Here is a 20,960-nt window from a genome sequence, read left to right as displayed (position 1 = left end):
TGTGGCTTTCCTCTTGCTCCTTTCTCATAAATGCCAGAAGAGGACTCTACAAACTGTTGCTGCATCCAGCTGAGCTCTGGATCTCAGCAGCCTCTCCAGAGTTATTACGGGCCATATGGCACCTTCTCTAATACTCTCCTGCTTCCAGTTTAGGTGAACATTTTGCAGTTGTGCCATACGCTTTCTACTTTCGCACTGTAGATTGAACACCGTTCCTTGAGATGATCAAAATTTGGGATATTATTTGAGATCTTAAGTTTATTTTACATACTTCTACAACTTTATTCCTGACCTGTCTGCCGAGTTCCTTGGCCTCCATGATGCTGTTTATTGAAGTCTGAGGTCTTACCAGGACAGCTGGATCTATAAAGGTTAAATCACACACAATTGGACGGAACTTACTATTTAAGTACAATTAGATGCTCTGGATTGTATTTTGTGGTGTCAGAGTAATGGGGTGAATAAGTTCAAGGGGGTATGAATTATTTTTCTAGACGTTGATCTCTCTCTTTAATACTCTGTTATTCCCATAAATCCTTTTTCTATGGAAATATTTCAGCATGTTGATCCTCCTGCTACATAAAGCACATTAAAGACCATCTTCAATGGGCCTAATGGGGGTTCTACAGCAGATTGTGCCCTCAAGGCTCGCGTGTCACCACTGAGAAAGGAGTGTCTGCTCTAACTATTTACATTTGTAGAGGGACACACCCATTTAACATTCATCACTCAGGCGATACAGGGAGCCTGGCACGTGTATGCTGAGGTAGAAGAGATGAATTTGGGGAAATTTCATTCTGTTTAAGAACTATTCTCTTAGAAGTTGGTAATGCATTTGTTTCTTGTTTAAGATACCAGAACTTCCAATGAAGTAGGAAAAAAGAGAATATCAAGGAAATTGTTTGAGGCAGAAACACTAAATAAGGAGATCTGGATCGATGCAGTGCCTGATATTTATGCTATGGAAAAGCCAATCACTTTCTGTAGATTTGAACTGAATACATTTGAGAAACTGGGGAAGGGATGACTGAAGCATATTAAACCGATAAGATAAGTTAGATAAGTTTATGTACTTTTTTTTTACCATCCGTTTTTTTTTAGTTAATTTTATAGATGTTCTTTGGATTGTTTGTTTTTTAATCCTCTTTCTGTATAGTTCTTTTTATTATAAACAAAAGAATGGAAATTGGAAGTTGTGATAAACTAACATGAGGCCAAACATGTCAAGAATTAGACAACATACATTTAACTTTTGTTCTGTGGAGTGTAACATCAATCATAAACAAAGAACTTGTAGTGAAACATTTTCTATTCTAACACTGCAACGGATACCAATAAATGCGTATAATCTTTGTGTACATGTCGAATAAAAAGCATCTCTGCCTGAGCTTTAACAGAAAAAAAATTAAATAAAATCACGCATGAGTAAGCACAGCAGAAAAACTACACTAGATTTTTTCCCCCAATGTGGTTACGTTCTTTCTGCTCTAATATCATTTCCAGCTGCTCAGAGGCCAACATTTTTTAAACAGCTGAACAGCGCCACCCCCTGTCCAATAATGGCCACCGCAGCAAAAACAGGAAAATTCATGGACATGGAAATTTGCTGACACCTTGTGGATTTGTGTTTACATTACACTTACAAAGAACTCGGAGAGAACTTTAACCAACATCATTTAATAATAATAATGATTTTTGCAATACAAAAACACCTGTGCAAAAATATTCAGACAAATTACAAAGATAAGGCTTAGCTTGGTCAATATGCGAGTAAACCTTATTTGAATATGAATCTGTGTTGGTTCTTGGAAGTAAATGACAAAAATAAAAAGGCAGATTTATGATGGTTTCGCCAACGAAACAAAACAAAAATAGACTTGATAAAGATTCACAGTCTTGTGTACAAGTGGTTTTTGCACTCACACATCCGTTACGTGGTGGAAGTGAACAAACTCAGGTTTAGGTAGCTCCGTCTACTTTAGAAACAAAACAGAAACAAAATAAAAACAAAAAGAAGACAGACTTCTTAGACAGAGATAAAATTGTACTTCAAAACATTAAAAATTTCCAAAACGTGGAAAATGCTTTTATGGACAGTTAATTCAGTTGTTTCTTATTGAAATTCATAATGTAGAAATCGTTAAAGCAGTAAGAGGACACTGAATGGATCGAATAAACCTCAAAGTAAATACAGAATAATATTTATCATCTGCATTAATATAAATGTTATTTTGTTAGTAAAAAATCCTGTGCTGCACTTAAAACTCTCAAACGCAGCTGACTGATAGTCTGACACACACATTTGCGCACACACACAGCTGAGTGTATCTGTCTGAACATACACAGATTTTTGACAGTACAATCAATGATAAACTGCTTCTCAAGGTATCATAACCCTTAAAAAATTCAACAAAGGCTTCATATTTAGTAATTGATTGACATTACCACCCAACAAAAAGAGAGGACAGAGTTCACCATTTACACAACACACTTCTTCATTTTGGAAAAAAATATCAGAGAGAATCTAAGCCATTTTTCAATACATTGAAAATAAATACAGATGTGGAGAAAACTTGACATATTTGAAATGATTTGTTTTTCCACCACAGCGATTCCTGGGCCACTTACTTGTTACCCTGCATGCCAAAACACTAAATGCTAGATTAACAGAATGTGGTGCATGAATGTAATCAATGAAAAAAATCTTTCAGAGCCAGAAAACCCCTCTCAAACACATGATGACATCCAACACTATCGTTTCTCACACATAAACAGCAGACCCTAAAATGTTACTAAGTGACGTCATCTGGTAGAGGCACTTTGTGTTTTACAATTCAACTTCCAACATTTCAATCCTGGATGATAATTCCTGTCTCAAACCGTAAAAAATAATAGTGAAGAAGCACAATTACAAGTCTGGAAAGCAATGATTTACTTTTTTTAAATAAGGCATCAAAACATGTTCAGTCAAAGGAATATCTAAATGGTTGTGTTGGAATAAGAGTTTAAAGGGATAGTTTAGTTTTCAAAGTTATTTAATGTGGTCAAAGAAATCTCAATTTTGATAAAACAGAAAAACTAAATCTCATTAAGGAGGTAAGTTAACAGAAAACATCCAACATAAGACAACTTGTATGCTTTCATAGGAGATTGAAGACAAACTCCTGTGAAAGTGGGACATCGAGGAAAATGGCTGTGACTGTGTCATTTTTTTCTCTTTTTTAGTTCAATGGGAGATTTTGCAACGATTTCTAAAAATAAATCCCCTCAGAAATACCAAAGACATTCCTTATGAATAAAATGTAAAACTACAATAAAAGCTAGTTGTTGTTTTTGTTTTTTTGTTTTAAACTTTTTTTGTTTTTTTCTTCAAGATTGTTTTCACTTCACCAACTTTTGCCAACTTGGGAGAAATAGTACAAAAAACCCCCAACAAAAAACAATTTCTTCCAATTGGTCAAAGCACAAACCAGTATAAAGCGTTTGGAAAGCAAACTGCCCTTTGCCAAATACAATTACACCTAATTCAACAATCACCACTTTCAAAAGTTTCTTTTCTTAAAGTCTTTTTACATCTCAGATTTTCCTAACAAAAAATGTAATTTGATTGATATAATTTGAATGTGTAGCTGCATTACACTAACTGCTACTGTGCCTGCTAAACGATCCCATTGCTGTTGAAATTGGTCCACCAAGAGTTGCTAATAGATCTTCTCTCTCTCTCTATCCTGTCCTAAACATTCTCTTAACATTTTTTTCCCACAACTACAATTTAATTTGACTGAGGCTGATAAAGTGTTTTTGTTTGGTTGAGAAAACAGCAACGTCATAAAAAAACGTGTCTTGGATCAATTGCAAAAATGTTATAATTGAGTTTAGATTGTTGAAATTCAGACCAGTATGGCTCCCATTTTGATTAGCTGGAAGTTTGACTCCTCCATGAGAATTTCTTTCTAATTCTCCAAACTACGATGACTCTGACTACAATCAAATGACAAAAATGGCTTTCTTAAAAAAAACTAAACTACCTCCTTTAAATCTATATCCAACAACAAAATTGCTAGCTATGTAAAGGATGCATGTTATCTGGATCCTGATGCAACAAACTTCTTTGTTTTGAGCAACTCTGAGGTCAGTTTAAGCAGAGGGGAAGATGTTTTTTTTTTTTTTTTTTACAAAGAGAAAGTGTCATTCATGTTGAAAATGCAGATAAACAAACTAAAACAGAAAACATTCAGCTGTCATTTTCTAGGATATGTTATTAAATTGGATGCCCTCTGTGATTTTGTTGAAAGGCCTTGACAATAAAACATGAGCTCCATCCCAGTGGATGCCATCTAAATTTCACTGCAGAACTGCCAGCTCTCAGGAAGGCACAGAACCAGACACACTTGAGTCCTGAATCCAAAGGGTGGAGTAGGAAACCAGCATGTTGATCTTCTCACTGGAAGCCAACAGTCGGTCTTGCTTGACTAACCATTTTATTTCTTGAGTCGGTATGTGTATTCAGGAGCGTAGCTGCAAGGCACCCAAAGGAAGTCTCAAGAATGTTTATGTCTCTGTATGAAACAGTCCATTAAGAGAGACAGAGACTCACTGCCACGGTCAAATAAAATCTGTTTAAACGGATGCAGGGTGGACTTGCTACTTTTTCTTGTTTTACCATCACACTGCTCGTCTTAAAAAGTTCTTTTGAATATATATTTATACGTATTTTCATCATTCACACAACACTTTTATGTACTGTATTTACAGAGATTACCATAGTAACATTGTTAAGCCATGATAATAAGTACACATTAAACAGTAAGGAAAGTCGGACATCTGTTTGCAATACTTATGCAGTTGCAGCAAAGTTTTTTGTTTGTTTTGTTTTTTTGTTTCTGCACAACCAGCAGTGTGTACAAGTCTGCATCTGCCTGGTCTCACTTTGACCAAAGATGAACTGTGATTCCCGCTCCCTGGCTGAGAGGCAGAGCTTCTCATGTATGGGAAGAGAGTGAACATACCTCTGCCTGTTTACAGGTCTGCGGTGATGACCGAGTCATTGTACATCAGCATGTCAGAGTCCGGAGTGAGTAGAGCTGCAGTTTGCGAACCGTGGTCAATCTGCGTCACCCCTTTTTGGGAAACTTGTCCGTAAACCTGGCCCTGCCCTCCGCCGTTTCCCGGCATGACGCAGTGAGACAGCAGCGGCGTGTTGGCCTCGTGGTTGGAGCCCGTGGTGGAAGGCACCCCGCTGACGTGACCCGTGCTGGTGGAGCCGCTGGCACTGCTGGGCGAGCGGCTCTTAGGAGGCGGCAGGTGGTGCTGGATTACTCTAGTGGGCGGAGCCGGAGCTGCAAAGTGAGCTGGGAAGGCTGCGTACCCCGGTGGGATGGGGTATCCATTGACGGGGATGAAGCGCTGATGGGTTTGGGGCACAGCCATCGGCGTCCAGGCCGGAATCGGACCCATCTGTCCCGGTGCAGGGATGGCCTGGGCGGGGTAGAGGTACCCGGCGGCGGTGGCAAAGCGGGGGTTGCTGAGGTTGCTGACGGGACTGGCGCTGAGCGAGGTTGTCTGGGTGGTGGCGTTGCCTCCTCCACCAGAGGGCGTGCTGGAGCTGGCATGGGAAGACAGCCCCTCCCACGCTCGCAGGCGGCTGTGGATGTCTTTGAAGCGCGGTCGTCGTGTGGGTCCTTCCTGCCAGCATTCCGTCATCAAACCATAAAACCTGAATAACGGGAGAAATAGGTAGTTATTTCCCAGTAACTACAGTCAGCATTAAAACTTAAACAGATGTTTTTATGGTGCAAAAAAGAAAAAGACATCTTAAATATTGTCTTTACACAAAATTGGAAAAAGTTTGCATCGGTGTTCACTGCCTGAGATCCTTTTCACCTTTTCATTTTACAATCACAAAGTATTTTTTATGGGTTTGTTACGTCACAAACCCAATTGTGACATGGGAGAAAAATGTTACATTGATTTTTTAGAATAAAAATAAAAAGTGACATGCACATGTATTTAACTCCCCTTTCGAGTGACACTAAATAAAAACCTGCAGATGCCATCTTATTGGTGCATACGTTAATCACAGTATAAATCCAGCAGTTTTGACTTAGAGAATTATGGACATCAACAAACAGAGAGAAAATGCTTTTTAAGGTGTCACAGAGGATTATATTCTGCATTAAAAAAACATTTATCCAGTTAAAATGATTAAAAAATGATCCTGATAGTTGTAAACCTTCTTGCGTGCAGATTCTACTCAATGTATCTGAACATTTTCAGTCCTAATACAGTGAACCGTTTTAACCTGTCTTTTTTTAGAAAAACAAATGTGTTTATATTTATATCATGTATACATATAAATTTACAAAAAAATATCTAATCAGTGGCTGATCGACTGATGAACAAACAGATGGATGGATACAACATCTGGGAATAAATTCTGTAATTCCAAAGCCTTTTCCATTCGTATCCAGAGTTGGTAACTTCTTTTCCAGACTATTCCAAACAGTGTAAGAGCCAAATGAACAGTTAGAGCTATATCATCTCATCATAATACACTGTGCAGCAACACACCTTGGTGGGCAATCCTCAGGGCAGGGCAGCAGCTGCCTCTTTCTCACCATCTCCATCACTTCCTGGTTGGAGAAGCCGTAGTAGGGCTGCAGGCCGTAGCTGAAGAGCTCCCACAGCACCACCCCAAACGACCAGATGTCCGAGTCCGTGGTGAACTTCCCGTAGGCGATGGCCTCAGGGGGCATCCAGCGGATGGGCAGCAGAGTCTTGGGCCGGATGCAGTAGTAGTCGGAGGAGTAGATCTCTCTGGAGAGACCCAGGTCAGAAATCTTCACATGGAGCTGCTCACCGACTAAAATGTTCCTGGCTGCGAGGTCTTTATGGATGTAGAAGTGACTGGCTAGATATTCCATCCCTGCAGAAACCTAATTAAAGAAAAAGTGTAGGTAGTTATCCATTTATTTGCCACACAGTTATTTTAAGTGCCTTTAACATGTGAAATGTGAAGGGAAGAAAAAACAAACTGTGGTAAAAGTCGAAATAACAACATTTTTGAATTCATATAGAAATGACATTCAAAAACAAGGGAAAGTTTTATCAAGTTTTAATTGCCTGTATCATGTTGTGTTTGCCATTAAGTTTAAGAATGACTCCAGGCATGCAATAATAATAAAAAACACGCATATTTGAATGTGTCATTTAAATCCACCTGTATGGCCATATGCAGAAAGTCTCCATGATCCAGGCTGGATTTTACAGTGCCGTCCTCGTCACTGCTGCAGCCGACGTCAGAGTGCGGCGAACGCATGATCAGAAACTCGTGGAGGTCCCCTTGTGGCAGAAACTCGAACAGCATGCAGGCTGGCTGCTCCTGGGTAACCACACCTAGCAAACAGACCACGTTTGGGTGCTGAAGCTCCGTCAGCACGGTGGCCTCCTGCAACAGAAGACAGACGAGAGATACAATTGACTGAATTTTTCTTTTTTAAATCTGTGTCAGGACATTTGTACCTAATAGTTGGTCATTTGTTTCAAATTGAGATATACCACAGCTTGCTGGACCAAGTTTTCTTTAAAAGCAGGCGCATCACCCAGTCAACCTTGACTGTTTAGTTTGAAAACTTTTTCAAGTGAAGTTGTCTTTTCATTAGTGATTTTAAGCAGTATGAAGTATTCCTTTAATTTATAAATAGAAATTAATAGAGGTATTGCAAAATAGATATGTAAATAAAATTGAAACCACTTTCAATGGATAAGTTAACTAGAAAGGATAACATGTACGCTAAAGTGAAAAATCTCTGAGGACAGTTATTCACCTGTTGGAAGTCTGTCCAGTGCTGGGCGGTGGAAATATCCTTCAGAGTCTTAATGGCCACCAGCTGTGCCTGGTCCATGCCTGGCAGGTACAGATGACCCTTGTAGATCTTCCCCAACGTGCATTCCCCAAGCTCCTCCATGAAACGCACCGCTGACAGGGGAAGCTCTTTGGCTTTACTCTGTGAAGACAAGCGGAAGTTAAAATCAACGAGTTGCGCAAAGGTGGCAGAAAAACCAGGTCATTATTTTCGGATTCTGACAGCCCAGTTACACCAAAGCCGAAGGTGTAAAATTAAGAGGAGGAAAATAAATCTCCCAGGCAATTTATAATTGCTCAAGTCCATTACATCACCACCCAATAATTCCTCTTATAGTTTTGTGAAAGCGGCGAGGGACATTTTTGAAATCCAGCCACATTTCCTGTGATGAAAAATGTGATTTGGCTCTCAGCTTAAGCAGCATTTGGGGAAAATTAACTCTCAAGTCAGTTTACTTAAAAAAAATCCACAGCAGAAATAACAGAAAACACTGTTAGGTTAATTGTGCAGGAGGGCTTTGTGTGCCACATTATTATTTTAATACGTATTGCTGTTGGTATTTACAAGCACAATACAAAAACATGGAAACAATGGCAAGAGTCTCATTTCCTTTTGGTAATACTTTTAATCGGACAATGTGTTGTTTTGAAAACAGCCATCATTATGCACTTTGACCAGATCATCTATAGCCAGAACATTCATCATGAATGGTCAATGAATAATGTAATAATTATGTCATATTTGTATCACAGAAATCACACAAGATGAGGTCAACTACAGTTATAGTTTGAAAAAAATGTGGGACAACCTATAAAACTCAGCAATACCAGGTTTATGTTATTCTTATTTCTATATGTGTGTTAGTATGGACATTAATGAAATGCAGTGAGGGTAAATTGCGTGTGTGTGTGTGTGTGTGTGTGTGCGTGCGTGTGCGTGTGTGTACGAGACAGAGCTCCTCTGGGGTGCGCAAGGTTAGATCTGAGAAAAGATGCAAAGTGAGCGAAGGTTGGCAGAGATTTTTAGATTCCAGGAACTCTGAGTTGAATAATGAAATTCCTCTGTAAGCGCGACACACACACACGCACACACACACACACACACACACACACACACAGGTCAGCGTGAGCTCTGAGGGGGGTGTGATTATGTGCTGAATATTAGGAGAAAAGCAGATGTTTTCAGTTATGGGTTTGTTTCACCCCTTCTTTACTCCCACACCCAAAGCCTCAGATCCTCTTCACACCACCACAGGTTTGTGTGTGTGATTGTTAGTGTGTGTGTAAAACATGTGTGTCTAAAAGAATCATTAGAGGGTATGGCCCCTTCATGACCCTGAAAAACAAAGAAGCCTGATGAGCAGCACAGTTGCAGTTTCAAATAATGACTTAAATAAAACAAAAGAGGTTTAATTGGAAATAATACTAGGAGATTCCCCTGCAAAAGCATTCATAACCTGGTTCACACAATTATGCACTACTTTCTGTTGGTCTATTACATAAAATTCCAATAAAACATATTGGATTTAATGAGTGAATGAATTGTCTTACAAAGCACTGTATGAGGATATTTGCAGGTTTAAAAAACTTGCAGACCTCATAAATTTCAAAATGTTAACCAACTGATAAATGTTATCAACATACTTGTAAAAATTGTAGAATCTGAACTGGATAGCTTATCAAATGCAAACTTGTCACAACAAATAAAATACTTCCTTTCCTTTGATCTTCATGTTTTACTGATACATGTTTGAATCCAAACATACAGAGGAGTGTGTCCATTTTTTAGTAAGAGAAACATTTGTTCTTGCCAAAATCCCTTAAATAAACAAGTAACATTATTATACTCTGCTTATCTTAGAACTTTTATTTTGACAAATGACTGTATAGATCATCACATAATCTCCTCTTCAACTGGTAAAAATGCTAAGAAAATGATAAACGTAGATGGAATGGCTGAGAATGGCAACCTTCAAGTTAAGGCCCTGATGTGAGCTACATAATTTTAGTGCAAATCTGATGATCTGCACGACAAAGAGTCTCTGTGAGTCAAAGAGACTAAGATGGAAGGAGAGGACGTCAGAAGAAGAGCAAGAAGAAGATGGGATAAGTGAAAGCAGGAGTGTGAAGGGGAGCTGAGGAAAAACAGACAGTGGGAGAAAAATAAACAGAGCAAAGGAGCTGCAGCTGGACATTCCTGGACCTGCTGAGATCTGATGATAGAGATCTGAAGATTTGCCTCATGCAGGTCATTTCCACACACTGAACCTTGTAACCCTGGCATGCTGCGAAGCGTCCCAGCCAACGCACAGAGTGCTGCACCGGTGTTTTGACTTCTCTAGACTGCTCTTACAGACAAAGAGCAAAGGGGCTTTCTTTACGAGAAGTTGCAATCGGGTCCAAAAAATGCAGTTCAGATTAAAGTACTTTATTAAATTAATGTGTGTTATTCAGACTGGGGTCTTATGATTTGTCTAAGATGTGAGAGTGGAAATCTGGAGGGCACTCCATCAGAGGTGTTCAGGGGTGCAAGTGTTTTTCTGAAAGTAATGTCCTTTAAAATGTCATTTTTAGGCACATTTTATGTAAATACACACCAACCGTAGTAAAGGTTACACCCCAAACAGCACCCCGAAACAACAGGAAAATCTTACATGCAATCATGTTTGAATATAATACAATTTTATTAGATGTCTTTTTTCCCCCCAACTCCAAATAAATAAATTACAGCAGAGAAAGAGCATTTACCCCGTAGCCATGTCGTGTGTTGGGATGTGTCATACCTTTGGTTTGTAGGCAGTCGTGAGCATAGACATCTCAACGTTTTGACCTCGGACTGGTTTCGGTGGACGAGCAGCTGGGGGCCTGGAAGACTTCTGGTTGTTGCGGCACACGCAGATGAAGAAGAAAAGCAAAACTATGGCCAACGGGATCGACACACTGGGAACTAAAATCTTGAGGATATCTATGCTGCCACCTGACTTATCTTTATGGTCTGAAAAAGAACAACAACAAAAAAAAAAAGTGTTTATGGCACAACTATGCTCTATGGCAAAGTTATTTATAATGGCAATTCTGTCGATCTTTTCTTTTAGAAGTACACTCAGTACTTTTGGAACAGTTGGTGAAGCTATTGTTGTCATGAACTTTGCAAACACTGCACATTATTCACATCTTTCCAGAGCATCTGTGTTCAGCTGCATGTCTCTTTAATAAATCCATTGAAGGAACCGTTACTGCTATTAACCATGAACTTTCTTTATTTTCCTTTTCATAGATATTACTACTTGATCATTGCTCCAATGTTTGACCATTTTCATGTATCTGTTTGTAGGCGGAGCCACTGATGCATTAGTTGATGTCCTTGTTCTCGTTTACTTCCTCGATCTTGAAAGTATTCCTGTTCCATTACTGCTGCCTTCTTGCTCCCTGTTTTTCCTATGGAAAGTATTCCTTGCTCATTCTCTCTATTTTCAAATAAGTCTGTTCCTTGGACAAACCCACTGATGAAGTTATAGTTGACGATATCCTTGCATAGACAGTTGATTGTTTTCCTTTCCGTGGCTCAGTTCTTTTGTGTTTTCTATATCTTTCTTATGAAATCAACTAAATATCATAAAATTTAATTATGTGTATAGTATTAACCAAAATCTATATGAAAAACATTTCAAACATTTATATCCACTGATCCATCATCTATATTCATTTATCCTTGCATGGTTTTATCTCCAGCTTTCTCTGGGTGAGAGCCCAGAATCACCCTGGACAGGTCCACCAGTCAATCACAGGATCAGTTAATAGCTTTTAATTGACTATGATTTCATACTTTTTTCAAAGGAAACCCTGTGTTCACTTGAAAAATGTTCATGGAGTAAGTAATTCTACAAATGAGCAAATATATTACAGCCATAAACAAAGGGCATATTTCAGAGATGTCGAAGAAGAAGACAAAAAAACGAAATGAAGAGCTTGTTTATTTTAAGCAATTAAAATGTTCTCCATGAAACTGATTTGAAAAAGTGTTTTTTCTTTTTCTTTGGTTTAGGAATTGTACTAAAATGCACTGTAGTTGCTTTTTTTGGCTTTACATAAGTAAGTATTTCATACAGAGTGTCATCCTGTAGGGTGATCCATCGCTTCCACCTCCCTCCTTCCAAGTCTGACTTTTTTCTCTACTTAAACTCTTCCAGGTTCCCAGTAAATGAAATGCTGTTTAAATAAAGCCAACTGCATCAGTGAGAAGAGCTCCGACTTTTAAAGCAAAAAGTGCTTTAAAATGCACAACAAAAACAAATAGTGTGAAGAAGCAACATAAAAAGCTAGAATGATATGCAACAACTATAAAATTAGAAACGTGTGCTTTCATATTCCAGTTCCTCACCACAGATTGGAATGTCGCAGAGCTCCATGGGGACAGCGTCATCCAGCGTGAAGCACCAGGGGGCATCTTGGGTTCCCCCCGGGTTGCGGCAGTAAGAGTGGCCCCCGTTCAGCTCTGTGTAGCGGACAGCCAGGAAGGTGTGGCTGTGAGGATACTGCGAGTTCCACGGCTGACACTGACGGCCCGATTTGGTCACGCTCACTGTCCCTCTGTAATCTACCCCAGTGTTGTTGTAACACTTGTGACCTGGGAAGCATAAAGATGAGGTAATTACTCCCTGTCCCAATAACCGTTCATTTAACAAATTAGTAGTTTAAATAACATCCCAATTTAGAGCCAAGCACTTTTTATATATACAAATTAAAGAAAGTCTGCCTTTCTTTTGCTTTTTTTAAAGTGGAAAATTAGATCTGACCAAAAAAAGAGCTTTTTGGGCTCTCTAGGCCTTCCACGTATGCACAGACACATAGCATTTGTTAATGCCGACTTCAATTGCTGTAAACAGAAAAACAGATTATTTTCTTTATAAAAAAAAAGAATATGTCAAATGTGACAGATATAATGAAGATATTTACTACAAAAATCATAAATGCAGGAAAGTGAACAGGTAAGGAGATCACAATGCTCATCACTTATCAAAAAGTCATATATTGTAGAATACTGGGAAATCTGTATGTAAATAAAAACTAATTTACAGAGGTGGGCTCACTTACAATAATCCACTAATAATAAAGCTGATTTTTTCAATTTGCTAACGTTAAAAACATTTAGCGTCCCCTAAATTACATTTTCTGGATAAACTAAAAAACGCTAATTTACTTGGCTGTTTTGTAAACTTTCATTTGAATGAAGTTCAACATCTGTGTTTAAGTTTTGATTATCTACTTAAGAATTCTTCAAGTAATAAGACGTTCATGCTCATATTTTGAAGGGGGTGAAGACTGAACAACAGTTTGTTTCCTTTAATCAAGTTCTCTCTTGTTTTTCCCGCTAGAATTTTGTTTCAAACTAAATAAAACACGGACAGCAGACAACAAGATAAAACAAAATCTAAGGGTATTATAGAACATCATAGAACTTAAATTAAACGTTATTGATGCTTGAGTGCTGCAGTCTTTCAAGCAAAGAACAAAATTTAATTGAATTTAGCGCATTAGCTTCTGTTTAATACCATTTAGATGTAGTACTTTAACATTAGCAGAATTAATGTTTATGATTAGTGCTAAATAAAGAATGCTACAGATGCATTGATCTCTGTGGTCAACAATGAAGCAAACCAATAGAGTGGTCTTACTCTTGTTAATGGGTTCAGCCATGGGAATTCCAATCCTTAAACAGTTGGCTGCCTTTGGGCTGTCGAAGGCAGCTAGCTCGTCACAATTTGGCAGTTTTAGGCTTTTCAGTATGATGGGGTTGGAGCGGGCAATGATGTACTCCGTCTTGCATAAATCATTCTCCAGGATCTCACATTCGTCCTTACAAAGGTCCCGAGGTTTGTCAATGCCTGAGGTGCGGTCGCATGTTGGGAAGGCAAAGTGGCAAAGGGAGGGGATGGCAAACTGGGAGCAACGATCCGACAAATGATTGGAAGTTCCAATCATGGTGAAGGCAGCTGGAAACAAGAAAGGGAAAAGTTTGAAATGTTAGTATGAAAAAAGAAGGAAATTAAGACATTTAAATCTATTTTTAAAACGAAGTACGGTAGCCCATATGATATTTTAAAGATTGTCAAAAGTTTACAACAGTGTTCCTTATGGATGCCATCCCATTATTTTTACTGGCTTCTTCTGCTATCTATAATAATACAATACAATAATTCAAGGGAAAAAAAAACAAAACTGATGACCACAGATGCAGTTTTCAATGTGTAACTCTTGGCTCTGAAGTCATTACAAGCATATGCTTTTTCTGTCGCTGCCATGACCAGTGCAATTGCTTTGTCTTGAGTAGAGAAGACGACAAAAGAATAAAAAGTTAAGTGAAGTTGGTCACGATCCAAATGTTCCTGCTGCACATGCTGTTTGAATAAAAGTGATTATAAAGACTAATAAAGGTGACAGTTACTCCATGATGCTGAATATGTATTCCAAAGCTGAAACATATATGATTTACAGCTCTACCATCAGCTTATTATGATACAGTGGCTATATAAATCCGCTGCATCACATGTCCTTGATGTTCCAGATTAAAGTCTGGGTTCAGACGACGGCTTGTCCGTGAACTGTTCAGGGAGTGAAGCTGACAGCTGCATGAATGTCATCAATAACATTCAAACTCAACTGCCTTCGGAGGACATGTTGCACGCAAAAAAAGCAAAACAAAAGAGACAAAGCGGAAACGCAGACATCTATAACAGTGTGGCTCTTTGGGCCATGTGTGCTCCATGAATGGAGAACACAAAGCTGAACTCTCACTGAACTCTGAAGGCCTGCCGGCTTTCCCAGACCCAACGAACATGATTAAAAACCTCATTCACAGAAGGTTCTAGTGATATGCAGAGAAGCCAAATATAAAGATGGCTATACTTTAAGAGGGATTTACTATAAAAAAAATATTTTCACATCACAAGGAATTCTTTAAGTTACCTTGTAGCAATGAATGCTGGGGGTTCTTTCATACTCTTGCAACATTCTGTAGCGGCTACCTAACCAACAGAGCCCTTTATGGCTGTGAATTGGATCTTCATGGCCAATTCTCACAAAGTTAATTGCTCATAAAACATTAATGTAGGACAACTGCAAATAAAAAGTGGGGTCCATGTACTAGCCAACATGAACTGATGTCATTAGTGTATATTTGAGACACATTTGGACCCAGTAGGTTTTACCAAAATGGTTCGCTTTTAGTCAACCCTGTCAGGTTCTGTGCCAATACCCCACGGTGTCGCTTAGCCTGAGCAAAACCCACATGGGGCCCTAAATCATACAGTAGATATGCTAACAATTGCTGTGATAAAAATACATTTTGCTTTGTTGTTTTTTAAATGTTGTCCTTTTCTTAATAATACACAGAGCATTTCTATTAGCATTTCTATTTGTTGAAAAAGTAATGCATATAGATTACAAACAATCCCATAAATCTTACTTACATTGCAACCAAAAAGCACATGTATTTATACATGAAAAAGAAAAGTTCCAGCAATTAAGCAGCTAAACAACCCACATTGTTGGCATCTGGTTGGCAGTTGATAGGCATAGTGCAGAGCAATCCTCTTTGAAGCTGTTGTATTTGGAAGTGTTTGTGTTTCTAATGAAGCTATTCACAGCTGAAACCCAGTAGTCTGTCCATTCTCTGCCCACTTCAGCATTTCATTGTCAATGTGTGCTAAAAGCATTGGTGTGGATTTATTTATCTAACAGACTGCGGTACACCACACATGCATTTCTGTTTAAACTCTTAACCTAGCTACATCACCACTGGAATATTCACAATGTTTCAGTTTGTCCATGATATTTGCCATAGAAAGAAATGTTCATGTTACTATTTCTTCATATTCAAATTGTTAAAGTAGAAAAACTATAATTCAACAGGGAAGGGAGGGTACCTGTAGAGGAGTATAAGCGCTTTTTTAAGTGCCACTTTAACATAAGAAGAAAACGTGGAAAATCAGGTGTGACTCAGTGGTTTAGATAAACACAACCAGCTGGGTGAGACCAGGCAGAACTACAGCAGATGGCCAGCTGACCTACCTCTGCTCCAGTCAGTGGTACAAAGAACATGACTGAGCAGAGGCCAGACAACTGATAGTAAGGTGGATCAATGAAGTATCTGTGTAGGACACACATCAGGTAACATCATGGGTCATGCTATGGATCAGCGATAGAGCAAAAATGACTACGCAGCTAACGCATTATGTTTATCTTGTTTGATGTCAGTCTAAGATATAACTAAGATCTGAATGCTAGAACACTGCCTTTTCCAGCCTGGCCCTTTTTTGAACCTGTACTCCTCACTCTGATGTTCCTAATAAATGTCTAGAGAGGAATCAGCCGACTCAAGTCTCTTCACTCAAAAGCGAACACAAAGTTGTTAATACTTCTGTAAAGGAAGCTTTTACAGAAAGAGGAATACATTTTCTTGAATTTGTAGTTTATAAAATGTAATATGCTGTTTTTGTCCATGTCATTCTTTTAAATATCAATAGGTCCTTCCTGGTTGAATAAAATAATACTAATAATAACGATAAGTTACATGTACTTGTAATGAATTCAGTCAAAGCAAATATGCAAACAAAACTGAATAAATAGAAATAATTCAAGGCACTAAAACTGCAGCACAAGTGCATTTTTCTCACCTGTGATCTGAGTCTCAATCTCCCCCTGCATCTGCAGGGAATCGACGTAGATGGTGCGGTTTCCGATGAAACGAGCGCAGGCTATGCCTCTGTATGGCTGGCAGAATCCATCTTCATTCAGATCCACCCTGACAGCAAAACAGAGGGGAGAGGAGGATCACTTTTAAAGTCATCTGTAGTCTATTACCACATCTTTCTGGGCCACTTTAACAAACAGCAGAAGCAGATGGAAGCAGGAAGAAAAGCAGCCTGTTGAAACCACAAGGCTGCAGTGCACAGCACCACCTCTAGAGGTCAGTCCAAGGTTGACTATTAGACCAAACCACACAGTTAGAAGAGAGGCTGGTTCTGGTTGCTGCCTTTGCTTGGCTAACGATAAGTCACAGTCCTGTCAAAGGCTGAGATTTAAAACACCCATGCATGCAAATCACAGTTCACAGCACATATGTAAACCACATTAGGAATTAATATTTGGCTGATGTCGGAGAAATGTCACTTCAGGGCATAATTTAAAACATGTGCAGAAAGAGCAATCACGGTTTCACAAGTATTCAAATCCAGCTTCATATCGGGGTTTTTCTTTGCGCATTACACCAACTTTTTACTTCTTTTAAACTCGCTCCCCACCACCTTCGTCTTGCTCAAAGTGGCCTGATCTCTCACCTCTCCTGTTCTATATATACATCCATGCACACTCCAACCGCATGCATCTTAGCGAGCTACTCGCTCAGCGTGAGATCACTTAGTCATGAGCTTTAAGTCATGCCATATGGGGACTTTAATGCCAGGCAAAGCCACATTAAATAGTACAGGGGAGGACATGATGCCACTGGGCATAGAGGCGCATTTCTGGGGGGATGTAAAGTATATCCTCATGCTTTAGACTCTATAGCTGGAATAACCAGTGGAAAAATCCTGCTGAAATGAAAAGGACTGTAAAGACTAGCAAAAAAGCATTCAACAATAAACATTTTCAATAATTAAACTCAAAAATGGCTACTCATATTATATAGATCATTGCATTCAACTTTATACAATTATTTCTTAATATTTACGACCACAGCTAGCGAAAAAACCTCAAAATTCAGTTCTTTCCCCTATCCTCACAGAAAGACAACGCCAGAAGACGATGTTGTTTCCAAAATCAGTGGCTGTGTAATTGTCACATTTGACATCTGCTGCTTCCCCCGTGACCCGACCCCGGATCAGCGGAAGGAAATAGATGGATGGATGGATGGATGGATGGATGGATGGATGGATGGACATCAAACACCCGAGACCCCATGTCTTTCTGCTCTTCCTATAGATTTTATTAACTGAATACGTCTATGTTTGGTGGTTCTTGAAGAACTGATGGCACTGACTCTAACAAATATCCTACAAACATTTAAATGGACTTTGCTTAAAAATCTTATACAGGTAGTGGTTATTCTTGTTGATTGTGCATCTCTTTCTAATAATGTTTTCATCCACTCAACTTTCTATGCATGTACAGTTCAGCCTAACATTGTTTATACCCCAGGCAGATTTAGCTTGAAATGAATATTTTATTTTTACCAACACTTTTGACAGGAAGTAATATTAACGTTTTGGTGAGACCCAAATGGAGTTTCGTCTTGAATATTAGAGACTCTGTCAAGAGAGCTAACAATTAGGGTGATGGCAAAGAGGACTGTCCCATTTTCAATAAGAAACAAAAATCATGGTTGAAGGAAAAAAATATTTAGCAATATAAATCTGTCAGAGTGTTAATAAAGTTGGGTTTAGCTGTACTTGGATACAGTGTTTTGTGAAATCTTTCTTAAATCTTTCGTGGCTCACAGTTTCTCCTGGAGAGCGTCAATGACTGTCTGCTGGAAAACTGTTAGCTCAGCAGTTTTCTGTATGATTGTGGAGGCCAGAAATGGCAATTACATTCATTAAATTTCCATTTTGACTGGATTTAGATAAAATTCTAATACTTTGGAAAATCTATTTTGATATTTTCATGAACTGTAATCACCTAAATTAACAGAAATAATTGCTTGAACGTATCATGGTGCATGTGATGAATTTGTATCATCATTTTCACATTGGAAATGAATTACTGAAATACATTAACATTGTGATGATGTTCCAACTTTTTGAGAAGTACCTGTCCCTGCATTATGAGACTTTTTATAATAAAAAGCTGTTGAATGATACATTTATAGACAGAAAGATGGGGAACTTCGCAGTTTTGATGCACAAAACAAATAGATGAAACCAAATAAATCATATTTTTCAAGGTTTGATCTGCCAATCAGAGCCGATGGAGGTAAAATTGGCAGATTCTGATCACTGGCAAGTTGGTGCATTTCACTACTATTGAATCCACAAAGATCAAAGCTGCTTTAAATGGCATCAAAACTACAACTTAATGCACACACAAGCAAGAGCATGTGGGAATCCATATGTGCAAAATCACACAAATCACACACACCGTTCTAATGACATCAAAAGGGTGTGCAAGTTTGGTGCGAGTCAGGGGTCAGTAGGTTCCTTTTCTCTGAGGAGTGTTAAGTGACTGAGAGGTCAAGGTCAGACCACCTTTACCCCTCACTGTGCACATCTTAATGGACTTTCCAGACACAGATGAACACAATAAATATAAAAGCGCTGCTCTGCCTACTGTTGGTTAACAATATCACATTTTAAGATGGTTTTAGCAGATTATATCCTTAGAATATGGAATTCCCTACTAAAATATTGACATAAAAGTCAAATGTGTGTTGTGGTCTGTCTGCAGAAGTTTTTGTAGGTCTTAAAAAAAGCCACAAAAGAATCTTCTCTGTAGGAAAAATAAAGAATCTTTTTCAAATTAAAAAACAGTGAGCAATAAATCTACATAGTGGGACTTACATGTTCAATAAATTCAGATTTTCATAATGAGATTTGATTGACTTGTAAATGAGATGAGCCACAGTTAAAAGGATGCGAGTACAAGAAAGGACACACGTGTGCATACATGCACAAAAATGGAGTGTCCAGACAGCAGAGAGGTCTGTGCGTCACCGAGAATGTAGGACACACACATTTATGCAAGCAGAAAGCCACACACAGACGAGCAAATGACAAGGGAGAGCAGACGATCCACCACAATTCAGCAAGGTCCCTGCAATGAAATTATAACTTTGCTTGGTCCGAACATCCTTTAACCAAGGTCGGCCTGCATAAGTCACCAACACTGCCCTGTTGGACAACATTTCCTTACTAAATCAACTTAGATTTATAATAGCCTTCATACAAAACTGAATTTTAGCATAAAAATGTAATGTTTCAAAACAGAAAAAGAAGACTGATTGTGAGAAATCTGAGGTTTTTGGAAAGTAAGTGTTCTTATTCTTGCATCATTTTATTGTTTGTGAGAGAGCAATCCCAAAGACGAAAAGCCAACTGCGGTTTCTATTTGTGTAAACAGTGGATAGTTGTTTGGGGCTTTTATTTTACACGCCAACGCCACAGGCCCTCTGTAGAAATGTTTTATAACCGTCAATTATAAGGAAAGCATTTTCCTCCTAGACTTGATTTACAGTGGAAATATAAAAAGAGAGACAAGCCTTTTTGTTGAAGATGTGTAAACCAGGAGACTGAAAGTCAAACAGTTTTTCCAGTCATTTTATTTGTTCAGGTATGCGAGTACTTGCTCTGCTTTTAGTGACAGAAACTTGGAACAGAGCAGTGGATGTTCCTGTTCAGAATGATTTGACTCTACACATGGACATTGTATCAGTCATTTAGTTCTGTTAACAATCCATTAAAACATTTTCTTATGGGTTTTATAGCAGGCATCATCCAAAAATGTGGAAAAGGCCCAAAATATTTCCATTCACAAATCCCCAACAAATATTGGGGATTGTTTTTTTTTTTATTTATTTATTTTTTACCTACATCCACAACACTGTGTGGTGAAAAAACAACCACTACAAAAACAACACACCATCAATACAGAGAAACATGGCAGCACCATGTTATGAGAATGTCTTTCTTCAAAAGAGAGAGAACAGGTCAGAGTTAGTGGGAGGATAGAGCTATAACTGGACAATCCTTTCAGAGGCTTCAGGAGACTTGAGATGGGGTGAAAGTTCAACTTCCAGCATCATGACCTCAGCCTGGTTTAGTTTAAGGACATTTAGACATTAGGACACCCCAATGTCCAAACCTAAATATAATTGGGAACTTGTGATACATTTTCTTAAATATAAGCTGAAAGACTTTTAAAGTTGTAAAGAGGTTGTAAAGAGGAAAGGGTTCAAATTTCCAAATGTGCAAAACCGGTAGAGATAGTGTACAAGACTAATCTACAAAGTACAGATTCGATACAAATGTGTGCCACAAACTTTGGATTTAATTTGTGAAAACATCTGAAAACCTTACAACTACACACTACTTTCTGTTGGTCT

General features: G+C 38.5%; 1 protein-coding gene across 1 annotated transcript in view; it reads right to left on the bottom strand.

Moving 5' to 3' along the window:
- Positions 1-1,657: 1,657 nt before the first annotated feature.
- ror1 (receptor tyrosine kinase-like orphan receptor 1) overlaps positions 1,658-20,960 on the bottom strand; it is a 148,967-nt gene continuing 129,664 nt past the window's right edge. Inside the window, exons 5-12 of the mRNA XM_007550865.2 lie at positions 16,540-16,667; positions 13,540-13,857; positions 12,246-12,491; positions 10,648-10,859; positions 7,827-8,006; positions 7,220-7,447; positions 6,571-6,935; positions 1,658-5,716 (exon numbers count right to left, since the gene is read on the bottom strand). Of these exons, the coding sequence (XP_007550927.1) occupies positions 5,020-5,716; positions 6,571-6,935; positions 7,220-7,447; positions 7,827-8,006; positions 10,648-10,859; positions 12,246-12,491; positions 13,540-13,857; positions 16,540-16,667 (2,374 nt within the window). The 3' untranslated portion in view covers positions 1,658-5,019. The remainder of the gene's footprint in view (positions 5,717-6,570; positions 6,936-7,219; positions 7,448-7,826; positions 8,007-10,647; positions 10,860-12,245; positions 12,492-13,539; positions 13,858-16,539; positions 16,668-20,960) is intronic.

The sequence above is a fragment of the Poecilia formosa genome, unplaced genomic scaffold, assembly GCF_000485575.1.
Source record: "Poecilia formosa unplaced genomic scaffold, Poecilia_formosa-5.1.2 Scaffold38, whole genome shotgun sequence".
Taxonomy (NCBI): domain Eukaryota; kingdom Metazoa; phylum Chordata; class Actinopteri; order Cyprinodontiformes; family Poeciliidae; genus Poecilia; species Poecilia formosa.
Note: the sequence above shows the minus strand (reverse complement) of the source record. Positions and strands in the feature narration are given on the sequence as shown.